This window comes from Corella eumyota, chromosome 2 (assembly GCF_963082875.1).
Source record: "Corella eumyota chromosome 2, kaCorEumy4.1, whole genome shotgun sequence".
Lineage (NCBI taxonomy): Eukaryota > Metazoa > Chordata > Ascidiacea > Phlebobranchia > Corellidae > Corella > Corella eumyota.
The window spans coordinates 5,278,848-5,300,701 of record NC_137491.1 but is presented as its reverse complement, the minus strand read 5'-3'; the positions used below and the strand labels follow the sequence as shown (position 1 = coordinate 5,300,701).

At 28.5% G+C, this 21,854-nt stretch overlaps 3 protein-coding genes across 3 annotated transcripts; 1 reads left to right on the top strand and 2 right to left on the bottom strand.

Annotated features, from left to right (window-relative positions):
- Nucleotides 1–129: 129 nt before the first annotated feature.
- LOC145741675 (T-complex protein 1 subunit eta-like) lies at nt 130–2,010 on the bottom strand. Its single transcript, XM_082559300.1, has one exon. It carries the CDS (start codon nt 1,916–1,918, stop codon nt 287–289), a length of 1,632 nt encoding a protein of 543 aa, XP_082415426.1. The 5' UTR covers nt 1,919–2,010; the 3' UTR covers nt 130–286.
- An 845-nt stretch (nt 2,011–2,855) lies between these two features.
- LOC145742229 (uncharacterized) lies at nt 2,856–16,749 on the top strand. Its single transcript, XM_082560013.1, has 49 exons — nt 2,856–2,942; nt 3,145–3,228; nt 3,383–3,543; nt 3,787–3,865; nt 4,012–4,168; nt 4,332–4,688; nt 4,765–4,805; nt 4,898–4,957; nt 5,063–5,125; nt 5,209–5,368; nt 5,456–5,598; nt 5,805–5,927; nt 6,058–6,209; nt 6,336–6,473; nt 6,631–6,754; nt 6,854–7,075; nt 7,185–7,248; nt 7,393–7,521; nt 7,668–7,774; nt 7,865–8,107; nt 8,260–8,320; nt 8,479–8,641; nt 8,792–8,958; nt 9,085–9,401; nt 9,488–9,583; nt 9,645–9,687; nt 9,786–9,899; nt 10,050–10,145; nt 10,226–10,358; nt 10,476–10,528; nt 10,629–10,785; nt 10,930–11,050; nt 11,151–11,342; nt 11,625–11,774; nt 12,002–12,059; nt 12,198–12,256; nt 12,367–12,460; nt 12,892–13,101; nt 13,313–13,483; nt 13,576–13,644; nt 13,759–13,910; nt 14,007–14,144; nt 14,287–14,442; nt 14,517–14,711; nt 15,361–15,488; nt 15,785–15,918; nt 16,038–16,157; nt 16,261–16,425; nt 16,512–16,749. Exons 1-48 carry the CDS (start codon nt 2,856–2,858, stop codon nt 16,422–16,424), a joined length of 6,405 nt encoding a protein of 2,134 aa, XP_082416139.1. The 3' UTR covers nt 16,425; nt 16,512–16,749.
- Nucleotides 16,750–18,005: 1,256 nt separating this feature from the next.
- LOC145743254 (uncharacterized) lies at nt 18,006–20,696 on the bottom strand. The gene is made up of 7 exons (XM_082561176.1): nt 20,540–20,696; nt 19,823–19,904; nt 19,687–19,751; nt 19,455–19,605; nt 19,193–19,346; nt 18,631–18,730; nt 18,006–18,525 (listed from the first exon to the last, which is right to left on the bottom strand). Exons 1-7 carry the CDS (start codon nt 20,618–20,620, stop codon nt 18,481–18,483), a joined length of 678 nt encoding a protein of 225 aa, XP_082417302.1. The 5' UTR covers nt 20,621–20,696; the 3' UTR covers nt 18,006–18,480.
- Nucleotides 20,697–21,854: the final 1,158 nt, after the last annotated feature.

Below are 21,854 nucleotides of genomic sequence, written 5' to 3'. Positions count from 1 at the left end.
TATGAATTTTATATGTAACATACTTACAGTTGAATGAGATTTTCGACCTAATCTAATAAAAATTAAGTTGAAGTGTACAAAACCTATTCTTTAGCCACCTAACTTCGGTCTTAGTGTCATAAACAAGGAGAGAGTAACAGATAGTTTTATTAAACAGACACGAAAATATTCTTGTCAACATTAAGTGTAAACAATATCAAAATACAAAAACATGCAACCAAGGAACTATAAATGTTGTAACTGGTCGTCTGAACTTCACTTAAGTTTGGATCCAATTAAAGTCACTTTAGCGAGGTCTTCCACGCCCTCTTCCTGCTCCTGGCATTTGTTGATCTCCTTGCCCTGATCTTGGATTCTTTACAGTTTCGTCAACAGATAAGATCAAGCAAGCAGCTTCTGAAGCAGCTGTAAGAGCGTTGACTTTAACAATAGAAGGTTCCCAGACACATGCATCAAAGCAATTTGTGATGTCGTCGTTATTGATGTCAACCCCGAACCATTTTCCATCTTCCTGTGAGTGCTTTTGTCGAAGCTTGTTCAAAATGTTGGTTGAATCAAAACCTGCATTTTCACAAAGTTGTCTTGCAATAACTTCCAAAGCCTTTGCATAAGCAGAAATCAAAAGTTGTTGTTTTCCCTTAATGGTTCTTGCAAAGTTACGTAAACTTTTACTAATCTCCATTTCAATTGCACCACCTCCAGCAACAACAGCATCATTTTTAATGGCACGTCTCACAATCATTATGGCATCATGCAATGATCTCTCAGTTTCCTCCATAAATTGCTCGGCTCCTCCTCTCAACAGAATGGTGCATGTTTTTGCATTGGGGCATCCTCTGAAAAAGTTAAATCTCTCGCTTCCAACTTGTTCCTCCTCGAATTCCTCACATTTTCCTAGAACATCTTCTGTGAGATGTTGGACACTTGTTTGGATGCTTCCACCACATGCTCTCATGGTTCTCTTTAAATCCTCTTGAGTAACACGTCCAGCACAGAACATATCACGATCAGCGAAGTATTGGGTTGCTACATCACCGATTGGCAATTTACTTAATACAACATTTGCGCCACTATCTTGGATAAGCTTCATTTTGTCATATAAAATTTGCCATTCAGCATCCACAATTTCTTGGTAATCATCAACATTTGTGACTCGCACTTCCGCATTCTCTTTTTCCGACTTCAACTCAAGTTCAACATTGAGTAAAGCTATTTTGGGATTCTTGTATTTTTTTCTTTGCATTTCAAACCCAGCATAGGAAAAGGTTTTCTTGAATGCCACACCAGCTACTAATTTTGATTCTTCCAATGCCCCGCCAGCAATCTTTTTTATACCAATCATATTAAGAGGTAATAGCTCATCCAACATTAATACAGCATCTACAACCATTGGTGCAAATATATTCTTGTAAGATGCAATTAATTTTGAACTCATAGCTGTTCCAGCACACTGTTCCAGAAGGTTCCTTCTTTCTTTTGGATCGTCCTTTTTCACTTGAACTTGTATTTCACGAATCTTTTCGATTGCCAAATTTGTGGCTCTGCGGTAAGCACGGATAATAATTTGCGGGTGAACTCCATCTTCGACAAAAGTCTTGGATTGTTTGAGGAGTTCTGCAGCGAGCAATGTAACCGAAGTGGTACCATCGCCCACTTCAGAATCTTGGGACTTTGAGATATCTACCAAAGTCTTCGCCGCAGGGTGAACAACATCTAAAAGCTTTAAAATAGTAGCACCGTCGTTTGAAATGGTCGCTTTGCCGTTATTTTCAACGATCAATTTGTCCATTCCACGAGGACCAAGAGTCGTTCGAATTGCTTCAGCAATGACTTGACATGCATTGATATTACTCACCAATTGTGGTATACCTTGCGACGTATCAGTCCCTTCTTTAAGTAGAATAATTGGTGGCTGCATTGTGGTTATAATTTGTCTATGTTCTTCCAAAATTAAACAACGTATTTCAAATTTTAAAATTCGACTTTCCAAATGTAGTTTCCAACTGTAATGCACATGTGATACGCCTCTAGTGTTTTGCTGTTGTTTCTATGGTAAGTTTTTTTAATCTAGAAGATTCCAATACCCATGACGTAAAAGTAAGTTGCTGAACAATTCTACCAAGTTAATTTAACTGTAATTTGATAATTTTTTCTAACTAAATGTTTTACAATAATATAAATGCGTATATACAGAAGAAATCTAGCAAAACATATTGTTAAATCCCTGTCATTAGAATTACGTGAATATACAAAAATTCTGAAAACTTTTAATTTAAATCAAATATATTTTAAATAATTGTGTATAATTGATGTAAAATGTTAAATTAAATGCATTTTTACCAAGTGCCTTTTAAATAATCTAAAGTGTAAAATTCTATATCACGTTAAATAAAAATGATTTCGTATTAATAAAATGTTAACAATTTATTGCTGCTTGTACGTTTCTAGGTATGATAAATAAAAATTAACAATTTTTTATATTATAAAATATTTTTTTTTTGTTTATTTTTTTGTAAAAAAGTTTTTCGAAAATATTATATTATAAAAACAATAAGGCTGTGCGGGAGTCTACTTTATTTTCATTGGCGGTGGGAAATTAAATAAAAAAAATAGATATTTTCCTAAATGTTTTGTTTTTATGTATTGTAATTACTGTAGGCGAGTTTTTAGGCATACAACAGACGGATAGAGTTTTAAACTGTTATTAGAAAAACTGCATCCAAGTTTTTTATTTTCTTTTATTTAAATTAATAATATTTTGTTAATTCGTCAGGTAATATAATATTTTGTTATTTCGTTTAGATTTAGTTTTTAGATGGTATACTTTTTATATACATGTTTAAAAACCAAATAAAATGTTTGAGGAATTTTGTTTGGCTGATTTAACACAGCTCTTGCAAGAACACGCTCATTTAATTTCTTTGAAAGTTTCAAAATACTTGGCAAGTATTTTAATTTAGTGTTTTTAACTAGCAGACTGGTTATTTCTGTATTTAAGTGTTAGCTATTTCTTATTTATACAATTTTCAGAAATAAATGCATTTTGTATATATATATATATATATATATAAAAAATTTTGAAATATATTTTGCAATCTTATATTTAAAAGTAATAACATTATTTATGAAAATTTATTTTTATAGGAAAGATTATTGATAAGTGTGAAACCAGAAAAAAAATTTGCTAACGTTTATTCTATTTTTCATATTGTATGTACTTCAGATTTGGTGAGTATACTAATAAACATTTGCTAAATGAAAATAGTTGATGCATTGTATTTTTATATTAAATTTTAAAAATTATTTTTTTAGTAATTTTAAAGTTTTTTTAACAACCGTAATCATCAACAAATATATTGTAATGATTGTTGCTTACTTTTAGTATAAGAACAACATTCCAATCAATGAGCACTTTATAGAACGTCTAAAGATATGCATTAAATGTTTGGAGTATTTAATATGTCAGTGGACAGAAAAGTGTGAATACCCAGATAATGGCATTGAAAAACTAGTTTATATGACACTAAATCACCCGCAATCAAGGTAAAAAACTAAAATAGGGAAAAGTGTAAATTGGATGAATTTTGATATATGTATTATATAATGTTTTGTTGGTATTTAATTTTATTTAGAATAAAACCTGTGTCAATGTAACAGGCTACTTTTTTTTATTATGTATAGGCCTATATATATTAATATATATATATGATATAATATATTTGTAATTGACAAAAGCTTTAGTTTTGAATAATCATGGTTATATTGTATTTTTTTGTTAACAAACAGATCACAATTCAAAGAAGTTGAAGAAATATTTATTTTAGGTTTTAAATTTGAACAAAAAAATTCGAAATGCAAACCTTCTGTATGTAAAAGTTTTTTTCTGTTTAATCTTAGTAGGTTACATTATTAGTAGGCAATTTTTGTTTTAATAATTATTATTTTATTTAAAATTTACGGTACGTATTTTATTTATTCCAAATGGATACAAAGTATTGTTTGCTTTTACAGATTTTAAAATCTGGTAGACACAAAATAACCTGCCTAAATTTAAATGATTTTGCTTGCACTTGCCATGAAAACAAAACTGCCAATGAAATTAATTGTAATAAAATCTACCTTCTTAGATGCTTTCTTGTTTCAAATGCTTATAAATATATCTCAGAAGGTGAGTTTTTTAATATAGGTTACATCAAAACATGACAATGGTTCTGGCTTATAAATGTTACTTTTATACTAATTAGCCTATTTAAACAAAGCTTTTTAATATATATTTTGTTAGAGAATTAATCTGTGTCAGCCTATTTTAAAATAAATGTATTTTTTTTTAGAATTTAATCTTGGAAGTTATGTCACTGCACTTAGTCATATATTAGATGTAATTACTAAAACAGAACACTGCCAATGCCACTGCCACCTGCTTGTTGCTGCTTTCTTATACTCATTAGACTTTTTAACCTTAGAACTGAAAATTCCAAATGAAAAATTTGACTTTTTAAAATGGCCAATTAATTTTTTTGCCGATTGCTTTGCTTTTATATGTCATTTAAATGAATTAAATGGTCAATTTGAAAAAAGCAATTGCTCCACTAAACATGACTCAAATATGGAATCCATGAATCGATTAATTAAAAGTTTAACTGTAAAGCTAGGGGAAATGGAGACTTTATTGAAAAATGAAAAATGTGGTAACTTTTTTTTTATTGTATAATATAATTTTTTTATTTACGTAAAAACTCATAGTAAATTTTCTTTTAATTTCAGAAAAATCTGAAATGACGACGGTTAAACTTGTATGCAGTAAGGTAACTTTCTTGTAAAAATACTTTAAAATTTTCACTTAAAAAGATGCATACTTAACGGTTTCAAATGTTATTTCTTAAATTTTTATTTCTAGAGATTTTATGAACTTTTAAAACAACTTGAAAATAGTGTTCCAAAAAAAATACCAATCGAGGTGAAAAAGAATTCAATTTTAAACTTTGTTTTGTAAATTTATCAGCATATAAAATAAATTTAAACTTATCAAAATAATATTATATCCAATTTTTGATATTTTTAGTGGCCTTCGTTTCTTCCTGATTGGTATGATTTATACTTGCAAGTATTCAAGTTATCCGAACATGTACGTTTTTTGTAAAAACATTTTTTAACATAGTTAATAAATCTTTTTTTTGTTTGGTCTAATTAAGTTATTAAAATTTGTAGAAAGCAGTGATTGAATCAACGCTGAAGATCTATTTGCTGATGTGTTATGATATCGTGAAACATTACAATTCTTCAAATGTTCGTGAATTAGTGTTTAATCAGTTTCACCAACTTTTATTAAAAAGGCCATTGTATGTAGAAGAATGTTTCAAGTTTGTATGTAAGTTATTATTTAAAGTGGTATAAAGGTAAATTTCAATTAAGACATTGTGAATTAATTTTTTTTTATTAATTGTTTTATTTGCAGATAGTTTAGTAGTAAATATGGGAATAGAAGTTGAAAAATTGCTGACTCGTTTGAGTAAAGAAGAAATAAAATCTTATGTTTCTATCACTTTGCACGTTTTTCCAACATTTGTTGATCCAACTAAATTTAAACTAGACAAAAATGTAAGTAAAAATAAATCTACATATTAACATTATATATATATATATATTTTGAATAATTTTAGTCAGTTAGTATATAACATTTGTGATGTTTATTAAAAATAACAAAAATTTCAATAGTTCTGTTAACAGTTGGTGTTTAAATAATTTCTGTAATTAAAAAAAAAAAAAAAATGTATAACTAAAATATTATAAAAATTGTATTTTAGGTTTTATGGATGGTGAAGTTGACTTGCAAGTTATTGGAGATGCTGGACCGACCTTCTGAAGCAATGAAATATGCTGCAATGTCTTTGGTTAGATTTCATTCTCAACCTGAACTTCATAAAATGGTAAATATAAAATCAATTAAAATCTAGAATTTAATTTGATTTTTTTAAGATTTTATGTCATTTTTTTTTTAATTAAGTTTTAGCTGTACAATAAATATATATAGCAAAAATGAATTTTAATTTTTTTTAGGTTTCTTTATGGTTCCAAATTTTGATTAAAGAGATAAGTGAAAAAGGTTCAGATTCTTTTAAGTTAATAAACAAGGATATACCACCAAATTGTGATCGTTCTATTGAAAACAAAGCACTACAATGTCAATTGGAAATTTGTAAAAACCTGAAGTGTGTAATTTTTAAAATTTTTTTGCTTGTTTAAATATACTTTAAGGTTTTAGTTTGTATTACTATTTCTATTCAGTGATTCAGTGTTAGTCATTTAAATTTTATGATGTTTTATTCCCATTTTAGGGAGAACCCCCCCTATTCTTACTTCAAAGTGTTAAGGTATTTCACAAGTTATGATAAATTATCACCGAACTACCTTGCTTCACTTGCCGTATTGTCTGTCTTACTACATGACTTTAATTGCTACTTAACATATGAAAGGTTTGTGGCCTTGGAAGAAACTTAAATTTTTATTTAATATTGCCATAACAGTCTGGTCAATTTAAATTCAATCTGATAATCTAAACTCTTTTAAAAACATATTTTGTATGATTCTTCTTCCAAATTAGGTTACAGATTAATGTTTATTGCTGTTTAGAACCTCGTTAGAACTGTCAACTGAAGTATATCGAGCAAGAAAATTAACCAAACTTAAGTGGGAAATAGAGATAATAGGTCTTTATTCCTATTATATTTGTATTTGGGAAGCTTTATTGGAAGATGTAAGTGTAGTTACAACTTTTTAACTTAATGTAAAAAAATTTTAGTCTTTAAATGCATTTTCAAACGATCCTATGTTTATTATATTTTACATGTTTCAGGTTTGTAAATCTCACAAGGATTTCAAATGGAAAAACAATACAGCACATATTAATTCTATAGAATGGTTCCCAGCTGTTGGGACATTAGATCAAAATATATTACCAAGAATAGCTGAAATTTGCGACAGTAATTTTAACGTAGTAAATTTGAATGTTGAATACCACACTGAACTTACGCAGGCCTTAAATGTGATTGTCATAATTTTAAACCTACATGGCAATGTGAGTTGGTTATAATTAGATTATGTTAAAAAAAAATCAGTTAGTTATTTCTTTATTTTTATATGTGTAAAATGGTATTAAGAAATATAGTTTGTGTTTTAATTTTTAGACTCTCTTGTCTTTTAAAGTGTTGCTGTTTCTACAAAAAGTTCTTAAACAAGTGATGAAAAAGGGTAAGAGCTTGGATTTTCTTTTTTTTAACAATAACTCTTATTTTTATAAGTGAATAAAAGATTGTTTATATATTTGTTAGCCCAAACTCGATATTTTAGAGTTTTAAAGTCTCTTTTTAACCAAAGTATTTTAATTATTTTTAGAGTATGTTAAAATGAAGTTTAGTGTTTGCTTGGTTCATGTAAACTGTCGAATTTCAAAAGTTTTAGGTGAATTTCATGAATATAAAGAAGCCTTAAACTACGCAGAAGATGCTAAAAAATTATATCAAGGTAATTTTTTTGCAATCGTCAACTTTTTTGTGTTATTAAAATCAAGGAAATGCAAGTACTATTTTTTGTTTTATTAATAATATTTTTTAAAGTATATATATTTAAATTTAAAATTAAATGTTCCATTTTTTGAACCTTGTGTACAGAACTGTTGAAAACCAAATTCCAAGGAAATGAAACTGTTAAAGAATGCAGTCTTATGCGATTAGAAATAAAATTAGCTTTAACTAGAGCTTATCTATACAATAAACAGGTAAGAAAAAGATTGTTTAAATTAATTTAATAAATTAGCATTTTTTTTGGTTTAAAAATGTTTATCAACCTTTTTTTAATTTTTTTTTAGATTTTAGCGGCATTCAAACTTATGAGCGAGCTTCAAAAAGATACTTTTCTAACTGAAAAAAAAACTTACGAAGGTGTTTTATATCGCGCTAGAATACAAACTTTGTCAGCTGAGTTGTATGTAGCACAAACAATGGAAGAAAATTGTGATATGGTTGGTGAAAAGCACCATATTGATATTGTTAAAGATAATGTCCTTTCACTATTTACGATATTGGGACAGGCTTGTCCGGGAATATGCCAGGTAAATTTTTTTTTTGTCATATATATATTTTTTTATTTTTTTTATGTTGTAAAATTTTCGCGATTTAAAAGAGTGCATGTTAAGTTGTTTTAGAAATATTGATTTAAATTTTATTAATTAAACACTTATTTTTTGCCAATTTATTGCTTTAGGCAATTGTTTCTTTAAGTTTTCCCAACACAGACACTCCAACTTTTGGAAAACTTACTAAACGTGAGTATAGGTTGTACTTTTAAGTTAGTAATTAATTTAAGTAATAATTTGTCCATAAGGAAACTTTTTTATTTAAAAATATTTATTAAACTCTAATTTATATAAAATTTATTACCATAATGTTTCTGTTGAATGAAAAACCAATTTTTGTTACCCAGAAAATCATACTGGCATTGTTTATGTGTTTGAATTGTTGGAAGAACTGTTTTCCGCGCTACACGATTTAACCGAAAAATATTTAAGTTTGGGTTATCTTAAAGTTGTCAAATTTAATATACAAGATGGGATACTGTTGTCCAGATTTCTTTTAATACCAGAAAGGTAAATGGAATATTTTTTGTCTGTTAACAATTTTAAAATATTTTTAAATATATATTAAATAGTAATATTAAATTATACAAAAATACCTTAAACAATTGTGCTTTTATTTGACTTAGCATTTAAAAAATAAACATACTTTTTATGTTGTAGAGAATTACAATTTCAAGTAATGTACGCTCGTTGCAAACAACTATCTGGTGAAAGTGATTTTTTACACGATCAACTTAATATTTGTAACGATGTGATTAAGTATATTGGAGACTTACGAAAAGGAACTAAACCAATGCGACGTCGTCTGTTTTCGGCAGCAGAAGCTGGTAGGATTTATAATAGAAAGTTTTAATTTTTTAAAGTTATATAAATATTAGTATGGAGCATTAATTTTAAGACAGTATTAATGCTAACTAAAATTATTTATATGTTAATATGTTTTGTTGTTTCAGATAAAGAAAAAAAAGAAAAATCAGATTTAAAGGATGCCATTAACAACAGCAGTATATGCGAGGAAATTGGTTGCGATGACATCATCGATGATGATATCATAACAGTTGAAACATTACCTTTAAATGTAAAGGGCAATGTAGCTTTTAATAAACAAAACATGGCTAGCCCAGCGCTCTTTCGAAAACAGAAAAATGCAATTAAAAACGATTGCTTTACATTTATGCATCTCGATAACTGTACTTGTGGAATTTGTAGAAATATTTTGATGACCAAACTTCAAAGCAGTTTAGCAGAAATTAGTGCCATTCATATATCGGTATGTGAAACGTTTGTAATACTTTTGGAGAAAAGGTATTTTTTGTTGGTGATTCAGGCTTTTTAATGCATCTTCCAATGTTTTAGAAAACTGATTCAGTCAAAAATGCGGTGAATGGCATTAATAAAGCAATATCAATTCTTAAAGTTCATTCACAAAGAAGCAAGAATTTTCTCAATGAGGTAAGTATGTTATTTTACTCGATTTAGTATTGTTTTTAATTAAAATCATTTTTATGTTTAGATTTTAGATTTACAAAACTCAAAAAAGTCTTCAAACAATTCAGGTATTTAAAATCAAATCAAATTTGGAACTTGTGCTTTAAAGTAAAGTCTATTTTTCTAAGCTAAACCGATTAAATAAACTCATTCAATTTTTTTTTAGTATTTTTTGTGGATAATTTAAACTGTTTGGTGACGTTGACTTCAATATATTTTAATGCTGGTCACAAAAAACCAGCGACGATGTTTGCCCTTCATGGACTAAACAAGCTCAAAGGTAATTTGTTGTCTATAAATTCTTTCAATAATAAATTTATTTGAGTATTCCACACAATTTTTTTTAGTTTGATTTGTCAGAATTTCAATTTTGTTTACTATTATATTTTAGTTTATTGAAATAAAAAAAAAATGTTCAAATCTTTTTTAGGTCAACTAAATTCCATTCCTTACTTAAGAGCCGGAGCCAGTTTTCATTTTATTTTGGGTCAATGCATGATGAAAAAATATACCAAAACTCTTCCAGGTAGAACTGTTACAAAATTTTTTTAAATTAAATTTCTTTGTTTCGTTAACAAAATTAAGTTTTTTGGTATTACTTTTTAGATACATCTTCGTTTATATCTACTGTTATTGATTCATTGTCATGTCCAAAGAATATTTCTAGTCAACCGAGTGATAAGGTTTTGTCTCAGAAATTTGAAAATCTGACAATATCGAAAGATGAAAAAGCAATTACGTAATTAGTTTGTTTCTAACATATTTGAATTATTTTTATGTTACAAAATTGTTTGATTTTAACATAAATATTTTCTAAAATTGATTAAAAAAATTAATTATTTTATTTTTTATTTAGAAAATCAGAAACAAAAAAACCCTTGGCAACTGATATAAAAAATTTAACAAAAGGTTTGTTGTACTGTAATTTTGATACAACTTTTGTTAACAAATTTTTTATAAAGGATTCTTTTAGGGAAAAATTTCTTAAAATACATTTTAAATTTATCAGAAAAAGTTAAAATTATAACCCCACAAACTCCAATCAATGCTGCTGTGCCAAAGAAAGAAAATTTAAATCCATTAATTTTGCAAACACCAGTAATAACCAAATCTACCCGGACTAAAACAAAGGGTTCCACATCAACCAAAACACCAAAAAACACCAGGTGAATAAATATATTAATTTTTATAAATGGTTTTAAGAAAAATGGGACCCTAAGTTTTAATATACTTATGCATTTTTTTGTTTTTTCAATTGTTTTTATTTTTTTAATTTGTTTAACTCAGTTATTTAACTCAACAATATACAGAGTCTCAAAACTTAAAACTCCGGCTACAAAAACAAAGAAGAAAGCCTCAGATTTTGTTATATTTAATGACGAAAACGTACCGAAAATAAGCATTAAAAATGAAAAACCTGCAACAACTGTGGTAAATAAATAATATTAATTTTAAGTTATTTGTATACCAAACACGTCTGTAAAAAAAATAAAAAAAATTGATTTTTTTTATTTATTTTTGTGTTTTTGAGAAAAAATTGCCGGTCCCCGATATTAACTTGCCAGATGCCACTGATCTATCAACGTCTAACTCATTTTTATCCATGTCTATTACCTCGACTGCTCGGAAGAAGAAACCCACCACTAAAAAAGTTCTTTTTGGGGAAACTTCCTCTTCTTCGGAAGCAGATGATGATGCTTGGGTTCCGGAGGTTTCTGAAAAAGTAAAAAATCTTGAGTTTAAATTTCTATGAAAGTTTAAAATAATATATGATTAATTTTTAAAGGGTTAAGCCCTATAAATGTTTTATTTTTCCTATCTTTTTTTTATTTTTTTTTTAATTTTGGTGTGATTTTAAGTTAGTTCTATTGCCTGTGTTGGTACTGGTTTAATCTATTAAAAAAAAAAATAAAAAATTTGTTTAAATCATGCTAACTTTATTCTGGTTTAAATGTTAAAAAACTAGCTTTCGATTATAATTGACTATTGGTCTGTTTAATTTTAGTCTCAAACACCAGTTGCAGTCTCAAGACGACCTAGAAGAAAAGCAGCTGTGACATCGCTACAAAATATCAAAGCAATGAGGAAAAATGCCAGAAAAGTTTATTTACAAGAAGAGGGACCCGATTATGATAATATTAAAGAAGAACCGGAGGTAAAAAGTTAACTCCGTATAACATTTTTTTTAAATGGATTTCAATGTATTTTTAGTCGAAAATTTTTAATATATTTGTACTTTTTTATTTTTTTTAAAATTAATTTTAGTTCTTTTGTTTAAATTTTATAGATTTTTATTTTTTTATTTTTAATTGTTTGCTTGTTTTGATATAATAATCTAGAAATAAAAATAAGTCAAGTTAGGATTTTCATTTTCTTTGTTAGCTTGGAAGGCCAGCTGTCAAAAGCAGTAGAAGCAAAATAATTGCAAGACCTGATAATGGTAACCTTCTTGTTATTTTTGTATTTGACTAGGACTAAGCATAGAAGATTTTAAATGAATGTTTTAAGTACCAAATACCACATAAAGCTTAGCAAGATTTTCTTTAATTATGTGACATTAATATTGTTTTTTTATCAGATGACACGTTAGAAATGGAATATGATAGAAAAATCTCTAATTTTTTACCCGATACTAAGGTAATAACTAATTTTAAATTTAAAAAGTGGCAACTCTATTAATATATTTAAATGGATATTATTATTAACAAATAATACTATTAACAAAAAAATAAATTTTAAATTTCAAGTTGGGTTTTGCTGTGGAGGAAGGTATAACGGAAAAAGATGATCTTAGTTGTGTTAAACATTTACTAACTTGCTTTGATTTAGCTACTTCAGCTGGTGAGTTTTTTTTTATTTTTTTGTATATATCTTTATCCTCGATGTGGGAAAGTTGAATGCTGGACTTAAACATAGAGTAACATAAGTTACTCCGACCCAGTCTCGAGGTGCCTGTGGCAGTTTGGGATATTATAGATTATAATTGTCCGATAATTATGCTGCTGTTTGATTGCTTGCTCAGCAGAAGTTCATATCGTTTATAGCGCCTTACTTAAGGGCGCTACAGCATAAAAGCAGTGGGGATTGAACCAACGACCTCATGTGTGGTGTAGCAAGTCAAGTTGCTTTATTTAATTTTTTAATTCTGTAGTTAAGTTTTAAAAAGTTAAGTGATGAGAATTTTGTAAAAGGGGGGGATTTCTATATTTAAATTTTTTTTATTTATTGGCCCATTCAGTCTTTATCAACTGATTTAAATAAATATATTTCAGGTGACTTTTACTTGAGCAGACTATCTCTTCAATTACTAACCGTTGAACAAAGGCTAATAAACATGGAAGAGAAATTGAAAAACTCTAAAGTCCCATTATTTCATATTTTTTCTGTTGGAGTAATGTTGCGGTTTATTGCCCACAATTTCACCAAATCTAAAATGGACGAATATAAAACAAATGAAGAAACATCTTCACTATCAGAGTCTGGTAATTTATTTATTTATTTTTTTTTTGAGTCTGGTAATTTCTTTGTTTAGATATACAATTGTAAATAGTTATGTATATATATATATAACTTATTTTTTTTTTAGTTTTGTTTGTTTTTTCTTCATTTTTAGTCTTTATTTTTGCTTTGTGCTGATTTGTATTTGTTTTATTTTAACTTTTCCGTAAAATAATTTAAAATTTCATGATCCAGATAAAGATCATAAAAAGTACATGTCATCATTGAATGATTTACATCATTACACAAGTCCTTGCTACATGAAATCACTTATGCAACAGTCTGATGAAACCACAGTATTTGATGACATCACCGGTAAACTCCCTTCTAATTGGTCAGTTTGTGTGATGTCTATGGTCGAACAAGGTAATCTTGTTTCTAAAGTTTTATATTTTTTGAATTTTAAATTATTTAAATAATTTTTTTTTGTTTTTAATAAAATGTTGAATATTTCACAGGATCAAGTTTAAAATTCTTGTTAACAAGGCTAAGAAAGGGAGAGGAACTTTTACACATACAAATACATGGTAACCTGTTTATAATTAATTATAACTAATGAAATTCAGATAACTTTGTAAGGAGTCAATTTTTTAAAAATATTAATTAGGCATTTTTTTCTAACTTTATTATGTTTTTTGAAGATTGTATTTTGTCTGAAGAATTAATTAAATTCAACGAATTGTTTCAACGTAACATGGAATCGTTGCAAACGACAGATAATGTTCTGTGGTGGCAACAAAGAAGCAAAACGGAGAAAATTTTGAAATCTTTTATATCAGACATGGAAAAAAAGGTTTGTTTTTTATATGATAATACTTTCAATAAAATATAGATAGGTATAACAAAAATAGTACTATATATTGTAATTTTATTCTTGTTTTAATTTTAGATTTTAGGGATATATCGGGGAATTTTGCTAGGAAAATTAGTAGACAAAAAATTGATTAAGTTGTTAAATGATGCAATGTTGGAAATTGAAAAAGCATTACAATTATTAAGTTTAAGTGTCAATAAAAAGCTTATTGAGGTAAATTTAGTTATGCAATTATTATTAGAATTTTTTTAAGGTACTCATACTCGGTAGTTTTATAATAACTGTTTCAAATATATACTTCTAACTTAACATCCTTTAGTAAAAGGTAGCTTTGTCTACAATATTTCTTTTTAAGATTTATTTATCAATTTGGTCAACTTTGGAGGCTGAAGAAAAGACTTTGGTTATATTAAGTTTATTTGAGACAAGTGACACGACGCCAACTGAAAATAATGTAGCTCATCTTGCTATTTTGTTTGAATCAAAAAGCATCAAAGATTTATACATCAAGGTGAATATGAAAAAAGAATAACGAGACAAAAATAAAAATTCTAAAAACTTAAAATATTAAAACTTTTTTACTAGAAACGTGATCATGTGATACTTATCATTGGCAAGGGTTTACAAAATCTACCTTGGGAATCTATCTCCATTCTCTTTCCCCACCCAGTGTCAAGAATGCCCTCGGTGGACTTGTTGCGCTGGCATCTGAATCTGCTGGAATTAAGAGGAAATCTTAAAGTTAATTTAAGAAATTCAGCATTTGTTCTTAATCCAGGGGTAAAAACTAATTTAGTCTATATTAAAGTTTTTTTTTTTTTTTTGAAAATTTTAAGTTAACATGCATACTTATATACTGGTTCTAGTATAATTTATAGTGCCCTGTTATACATAACCTCAAGGTACGAATTAACGTTTAAAAAAAGGTTTGCTAAAAATGAGGTCGCATTTTTAGGCAATTATTAGGTTCAAGTCATAAACTTTGTTTTTTTGTTAGTAACACTTGACGCGTTGCGTGGCATTTTTAAAATGTAACGTATTGTTAAACAATCGTTAAGAATATCTCGCACGAAAAACGAGACATTTTTGATTACTTTAAAGCTGTGTTATGTATTTAAAAAATTGCGCAACTACTAAACGGGAGCGAAATTTACGCATTGTTAAAACATGGAACGTTATTGTTATTAAATGCCCTATAGTAACCTACATTTACGCAGGATTATAGTGTAAAACCGGTGTAAAATAGATCGTAAAAATACACAAATATACACGAAAGTTTTAATTTTGCCTGAACCTTTTTTGGTTGATTCGCTATTTCTAATATATTTGTAAAAAACGATTCGCTAATTTTAAAAAACGATTCGCTTTTAGCGAATAGCAACCCGTTATTTCGTTCCCTGAACCTATTTAAATTTTTTATTTGTTTTAGGGAGATCTTAAAAACACTGAAGCCAGATTTTCAGATTGGTTTAAATCCATCTCAGCATGGGAGGGATTGGTGTGTAAACCACCTTCAATTAATCAATGGATCTCCTACTTGCAGAAAGATGCCTTTTTGTAAGTTTTTTTTGTTATAAAATAAGCTTTAAAACGAGACTATTACTTTTTTTTAATTTTTACTATTTTTTATTTAGTTTTAATTATTCTTTTAATACACAGTGTTAATCAAACAGGTATTTATCCTAGCCAAAGTAAGTTGCTACATAAAAAAACATAGTTAATTGTATTTTTGTGAATTTTTAAATAGTATTTGAGTTCTTTTTATGCTGGTTTATAGCATTTAGGTTAAATAATAATCAAAAAAAAACATTTCATTATTTTTTTAAGTTTTTTTAACATTTTTATGTTTATAGTTATGTTGGTCACGGGAATGGAAGTATGTATGCACGATATGACAAAGTAGCAGTACAACGATCGAATTCTTGTGTGTTTTTGATGGGATGCTCCAGTGCTAAACAATCAGATATAGGAATTTCTGACCCAGATGGTAATGTATTATTTGTTTTTTTTAAGTCAATTTATTTTTTATAATAAGTTTTAAAATGTATGATAAAAGTAAATTTTAATTTTAGTAATATTTTTTTATGTGATTGGTTTTAACATCAGGTATGGTAAACTATTATTTGCTCTCTGGCGCCCCTTGTGTTCTGGGTTGTTTATGGGTGGTTACCGACAAAGATATCGACAAATATTTGTCTCATTTACTTACTTCTTGGATGGAATCGGGTATTTCTTTAATTTTTTTTTTAATTTCGGAATAATACGAAATGTTAAATTAAAAAAAAAATTTTTTTAAATTAAAAATTTTTTTTTTTCTAATTATATCTAGGTTCTTATCTAACCAACTATGTTAGAAAATCAACAAAAGTTTTAAAAATGCGTTATTTAAATGGGGCAGCATGTGTGACCTATGGGTTACCAGTTCAATCCCATGTGAAGGTGGAAAATTGGTATAAGAAAATGCCTGACCTGTTTAAATCCCTTTTTAAATAATGTAAGTTTTTGGTTTTAGTTTGTTTATTTAAAAATATTTAAAAGTTAATATTTTTTTAAAATTTTATTTATTATTTTATTTTTTAGATTTGTAATTCAAATTCTTATACACTGTGTTGCAAATATGAAACAGAAAATTAATTTTATTTTTATCAGTTTCGCTGAAAAAATCATCCTATATAACTTTTGTTTACAATTTAGGTTTATTGTGTTTTTTGGTAATAAAAGTTATTCGATAATTCTTTAATATAAGTTTTTTTTGGGGGTGTTATTTAAAATTTTGGGAATGGCAAATAAAACACACCTATAATAAAAATACGCCAAAAATAAGGAATCATTTATTAAATATTTATATTATAAATTCATGCAATTTTGTTTACGGAGTGTAACACTTGCGTTACTATTGTAAATGTCATTACTAACACTTTTGATGTCCCCTGCTTTTGACCTTTTGAACCTGGTAGACCGAAATTACTTTTTTCGGTGGGTGACTGGCATAATCCCTCGTTGCATCTGTTAAAAATAAAATCATATTACGACAGAATGAATAAAAGTCAGGGTTTGTAAGTAATATATTTTTAGTTCAACAGAGGGTTATGTAAGTTGTGCTATGTAGGCATTGTTTTTTTTTTTTAAACAATTTTTATTTTAAAAGTTGGCTTATGTTTACATTATTTTAACTTACGTCCAGTCAGCGGGACATTTCGAACATGGCGTTCCTTGTTGGTAAGGCCACTCCCCGATAGCGTTGCCCGCTCCGATGTAACTGCACACAGTCATTTTTGCTTTTGGCCACGTGCCTTGTCCAAAACCTACTGCGATATCATCACATGAAGTTGTTCCACATCCTACTTTGTATGTGGTTGCCCATACTTCTTGCGTGTAATGCCCACATACCGCTTCACAGACATTCGACTGAAAATCGTAGTAATTTTTCTCAACATCCCAGCTGTCTATCGCATTGTTGATAGTAAACCTGATGTCTCTGTTGTAGCGGTCTAAGGCTAAATTTTCGCCGCCCGGATTTGTGCTATGAACGTACTCGCACCTCCTGCTCCAGGCAACCGCCATTTTGGCTAAATCGTCATCCCAAATCATTTCTCTCATATCACTCGCTTGTGGTGACACAGCCCGTCTGTTATCGTTGTGTGTTTGCAACATAAATTTCTTGTCATCCAGAGACAACACATCAGCCGTGTCCAGGGTGCCGCGTTTGGTGCGATTTTGTGCTTTACCTACTACTACCCTATCGCCTTTCGAGTTTTTCATGCCATGGTATATTCCCACTATTGTAGCAATAAGAATAGAACATAATATTCCTAATACGACTTGCTTAGAAACCCTTCTTAAAAATGATATCATTTTAGATGATTGATTTTTAAATGTTTGTGCATCAAAATTTCTTAGAAAAACTTTCGCATAAATTTGGACTTGTAATGACCTTTGTTACGTCACAGATAGTTTGTTTTAGATGTGGTAGGAATTTTTCAAAATTTGTTAATTTTTTAAAGAAAAACACAGCCTATATTATTTTTGCAGTTTTATTTTACAGGATTGACTGAATTATATTTCTGAGTATAATTATCACAAACTACTTAATAAATGCTAATAAAGCTAAATTTCTAACAAAACAATATAAAGAAATGCGAAATTTTGCCTACAAAACTTAAAAAAAAAAACTTATTTTGTAGTAGTTAGAAAAATACTAATAGGTAATTATTAAAACGACAATACCAAATGCAATTTATGTAGAAAAATGGTAGTCATTCATATTTAGGTAATAATATAGATTTGATAAGGTAAATTTTTTTAAGGAAACATAGATAATTTATACTGTTTAAAACACAGTTTCAAGGTAACATCGAATTTAAACAATTCACGACTTTATACACAACATACCCACAATGAAAAATGTAAATTAAAAATTAAGCGAAATTCAACAGAAGGTAGCAAACGTCTTGCAAAACTGCCATTTTGGCAATATAAAATAATGAGAATAAAATATTTTTGTTTTGAATTAATTAGTTTTTATGGAAATTTTAAAATTACTTTTTTCTTATTTTCTTCTCTTTTTATTCTTGGTTTTTGGACTTCTTACGTTCTGGAAAATATACAATTTTTTTCAAGATAAAATATGTTTAACCGATTGCTTGTACATTTTTTGGTATACTATTTTTTGACGTCACAATACATAGGGTAACCTCACCTCTCTACTATCACCCCTGGTTTGATCACGTGACGGCTCAGCAGTGCCTACGGCTCGATCATGAAAAAAATCTTGCGGATATTGATTCCCAGCGTCCGCTCTATACAAAAATAAAGAACATTGATACAAATTATTTTAAAACTAGTTTAATTAGCTTGATATAGCATTGGAAATGGTCATAGTTTATTATATCTTAAACTTTTGCTTACTGCTTGAATTTAGCTCAATTTTGACTATCATTCCTATCGGTTTTTACATTATACCAAATGTGTTTTACGTGGTTTGGCTGGTAACATGCTTTCTACCATTCAAATCTCTTTCTTTAGCCTTTTTGTTATTTAAATCGTGTTATTTGTTGCCAGCCACATTTTTATTTAACTTTCTATTATTCTATTTAACTTTCTATTACTCTATTTCTATTACTATATTCAAGCCCAACAATAAGTTCTAAGGGGTCAAATAAACTAAAAACACACCATCCTAAAAGGTAAGTAAATTCCTGGCAAATTTAGAGTTAACATTGTTTAGGGAATTTATTTTAAATTACTTTTTGGGTCCCCACCTTTTTATTGGAGGTAAAGCTCGTCCTGCGTTGTCGTAATAATGATGATGCACGAGTCCATCGTTGTCTCCTCCTAACTGCCGACGTTGAAGAGTTTGAGTCATTAACCACTGCTGCATTTGCGCGTTTTGGATTAACATTAATTCCATTAAATCTGACCATGAAAAAATATTTTAAAACAAATTTAAGAAATAACAAATAAAAAAAAATGTTGGTTTAGTAAAAAAAAAATTATTTTTGTTTAGGGTAAATTTTGAATTACCTTTCTTAGTATGGCCTGTTTTGTTCCACGACAATTGGTCCTCAGCCCATGGGGCAAGTGGCACGTCATTTCTCGTAAAGGGTCGAGGTGAAAGAGGGGGTAATGATCGTTGATATCTTCGATTGTACGAGCCCCCATTACCCAATTCTTCCTGTAAAATTCAAAAAAAGAATTAAATACTAAAGTGTAAGATAAATTATTTAGACAAAATCTTAGAATAAATTTTCCCTACCCATAATTTTTGCAATAGTTCGTTTCTTTTGTCGATTTTACGATGAAACCGCTCTCGCCTTCTTTCTAAATTAATAGTAGAAATTTTACCACCAGAATAAAACGTATTACAATATTAGGGGTTAACGGGGAATTACCTGGAGGCGGAGGGGGCGGAGTTTGAGGGTATTCTGGGCTCCTTGCTCTTCTGTGATGGAATCTACCAGATGGCAACAATTTCTTAAAATAAATAAAAAAAATTTAACAAAGAGTGTAATTGTTTTCTTAATCCCGCTATACTTTACTAAACCCAACAAGATGACTTACGACCTAAAGTATTCCTGGTTTGAATAATAATATAAATTTTAGATTTGTTTTTTGTGGTTAGCGAGAAATGTTTTTCATTAATGAATATCTAACTTTGCGTTGTCCATTTTTAATAATATGTAAACAATGATATTTTGTTTTGACAACGCTCGAAATCTCTGTCATCAGCTTGTCCTCATAAATTAATTTACTGGTTCGTGTTTTTGTAATACTGTAAGCGGGCATTACCATTGTCAAATTTCTATTGTCAGGTTCTTTTCAATGAATTTAATAGCTTTTCGCCCCCAAAGTCAATATTATTTGTACCTATAGTTACAATTGGTCAACTTAACACAACGACCTAAAGTTTCGATTTTGTTTTAGTTATCACATTAACACCCGTGGCACTGTAACATTAATACTAACCATTTAAAAACGTAATATTACAATTATGCCTATATAGTTTCTCATTAGAATTACGGTCTGACAGGCCATGTAAAAATATTAATTTTTTTTTTACGTTTCCGATAAATTTAGGTTTTAAAAATATTTAACTAACAAGTACTCACCCGATCTAATAATCTTAATTTTAGTCTTGTCAGATCATCTAATAATTTAATATCATCTCCATATTCCGAATCTGTCGGCATATTTTAACTGATAGAAAAAGTTTTTGTATCTACTTAAATATAAAATATTAACCAAAATTCTAGCAATACTTGCAGTTTATCTGTAAACAAATTTTAAACTTAAACTACCTGATAAATATAACTTTAAAACCTTTTAAAGGTTTTAAATATATTTTTATATTTAGATAAGTACAGAGTTTTAGAATTTAACTTTCTAGAAAATTTAACATGTAAAAAATCGTATACGGCTGCATTGATGCTATAAACGTAAGGCAGACGACGCTTTTCAACTCCTGCAGCCCTCCCATGTTATATAATTGAGACCTTTGCGTATTAAAGTGGTTTGAAATCTTTGTGTCGTATTGATTCGCATAATATGAGTGGAAACTGAAACGGGTTGTTATTTCGCATTGTCCTTATAATAAGACCTAAAAAGTGGGTGTGTTGATCCGTAATCGATGATGCGTAGGCGTTAGCCCGGTAAAAATAACAACATTGATTTTTCTATTCCATGCTTCCGAAAAAATTTTACATTTTATACTTAACTTCGTCTAAAGAGCTTTAACTAACGCCTTAAGCCTACTTTTTGCAGCTAAATGCCTTAGATTTTGTCTTGCCATCGTATAAACTTGTATACCAGTATAGTAAAGTAAAATATGTATTTATTATCACTTTTAAGTTATCTCTTATATTCTAGTAAAATGCTGTTCAAGTCCTAGCGCTGATGATGTTAGAATGTTAAATCATGCAAAATTTACTTAAAAAAGCTAAATCTACTTGTATTGTAAATTAAATTGATATGTTTAATAGTTTATTCTTATTGTTAATTCGTTTTAAACTATTCTTACTATCTCTAAATTACTCATATATATTTTTAAATCTAAGCAAATTTGAACTCGTACACTTAATCTACAAAAACATTTAAAAATGTAACTAAAACATAGTTAACCAGTCGAGATGTTATCGATTACTAAATGGGCAATTACGGGCGATTAAAAATCGACTAGGTTATGATTGGTAGTCATAGTAACCCTGACTGCCAAGACAACGCCGCTCGTATGTCATCGCAGTGCCTGGTGTATCCATTCAATTTAGGCCCAATGTTGTCTTACTTTTTCACTGGTGTATATATTGTGACGAATGGCTATTATTATACGCAAAGCCACACACTAGCGCTTTATCGTAACGCAATAATGTGACATTCAATAAAAGGGTTTCAACTTATTCTTTTTCGAATTCGTAATATGTTGTAATT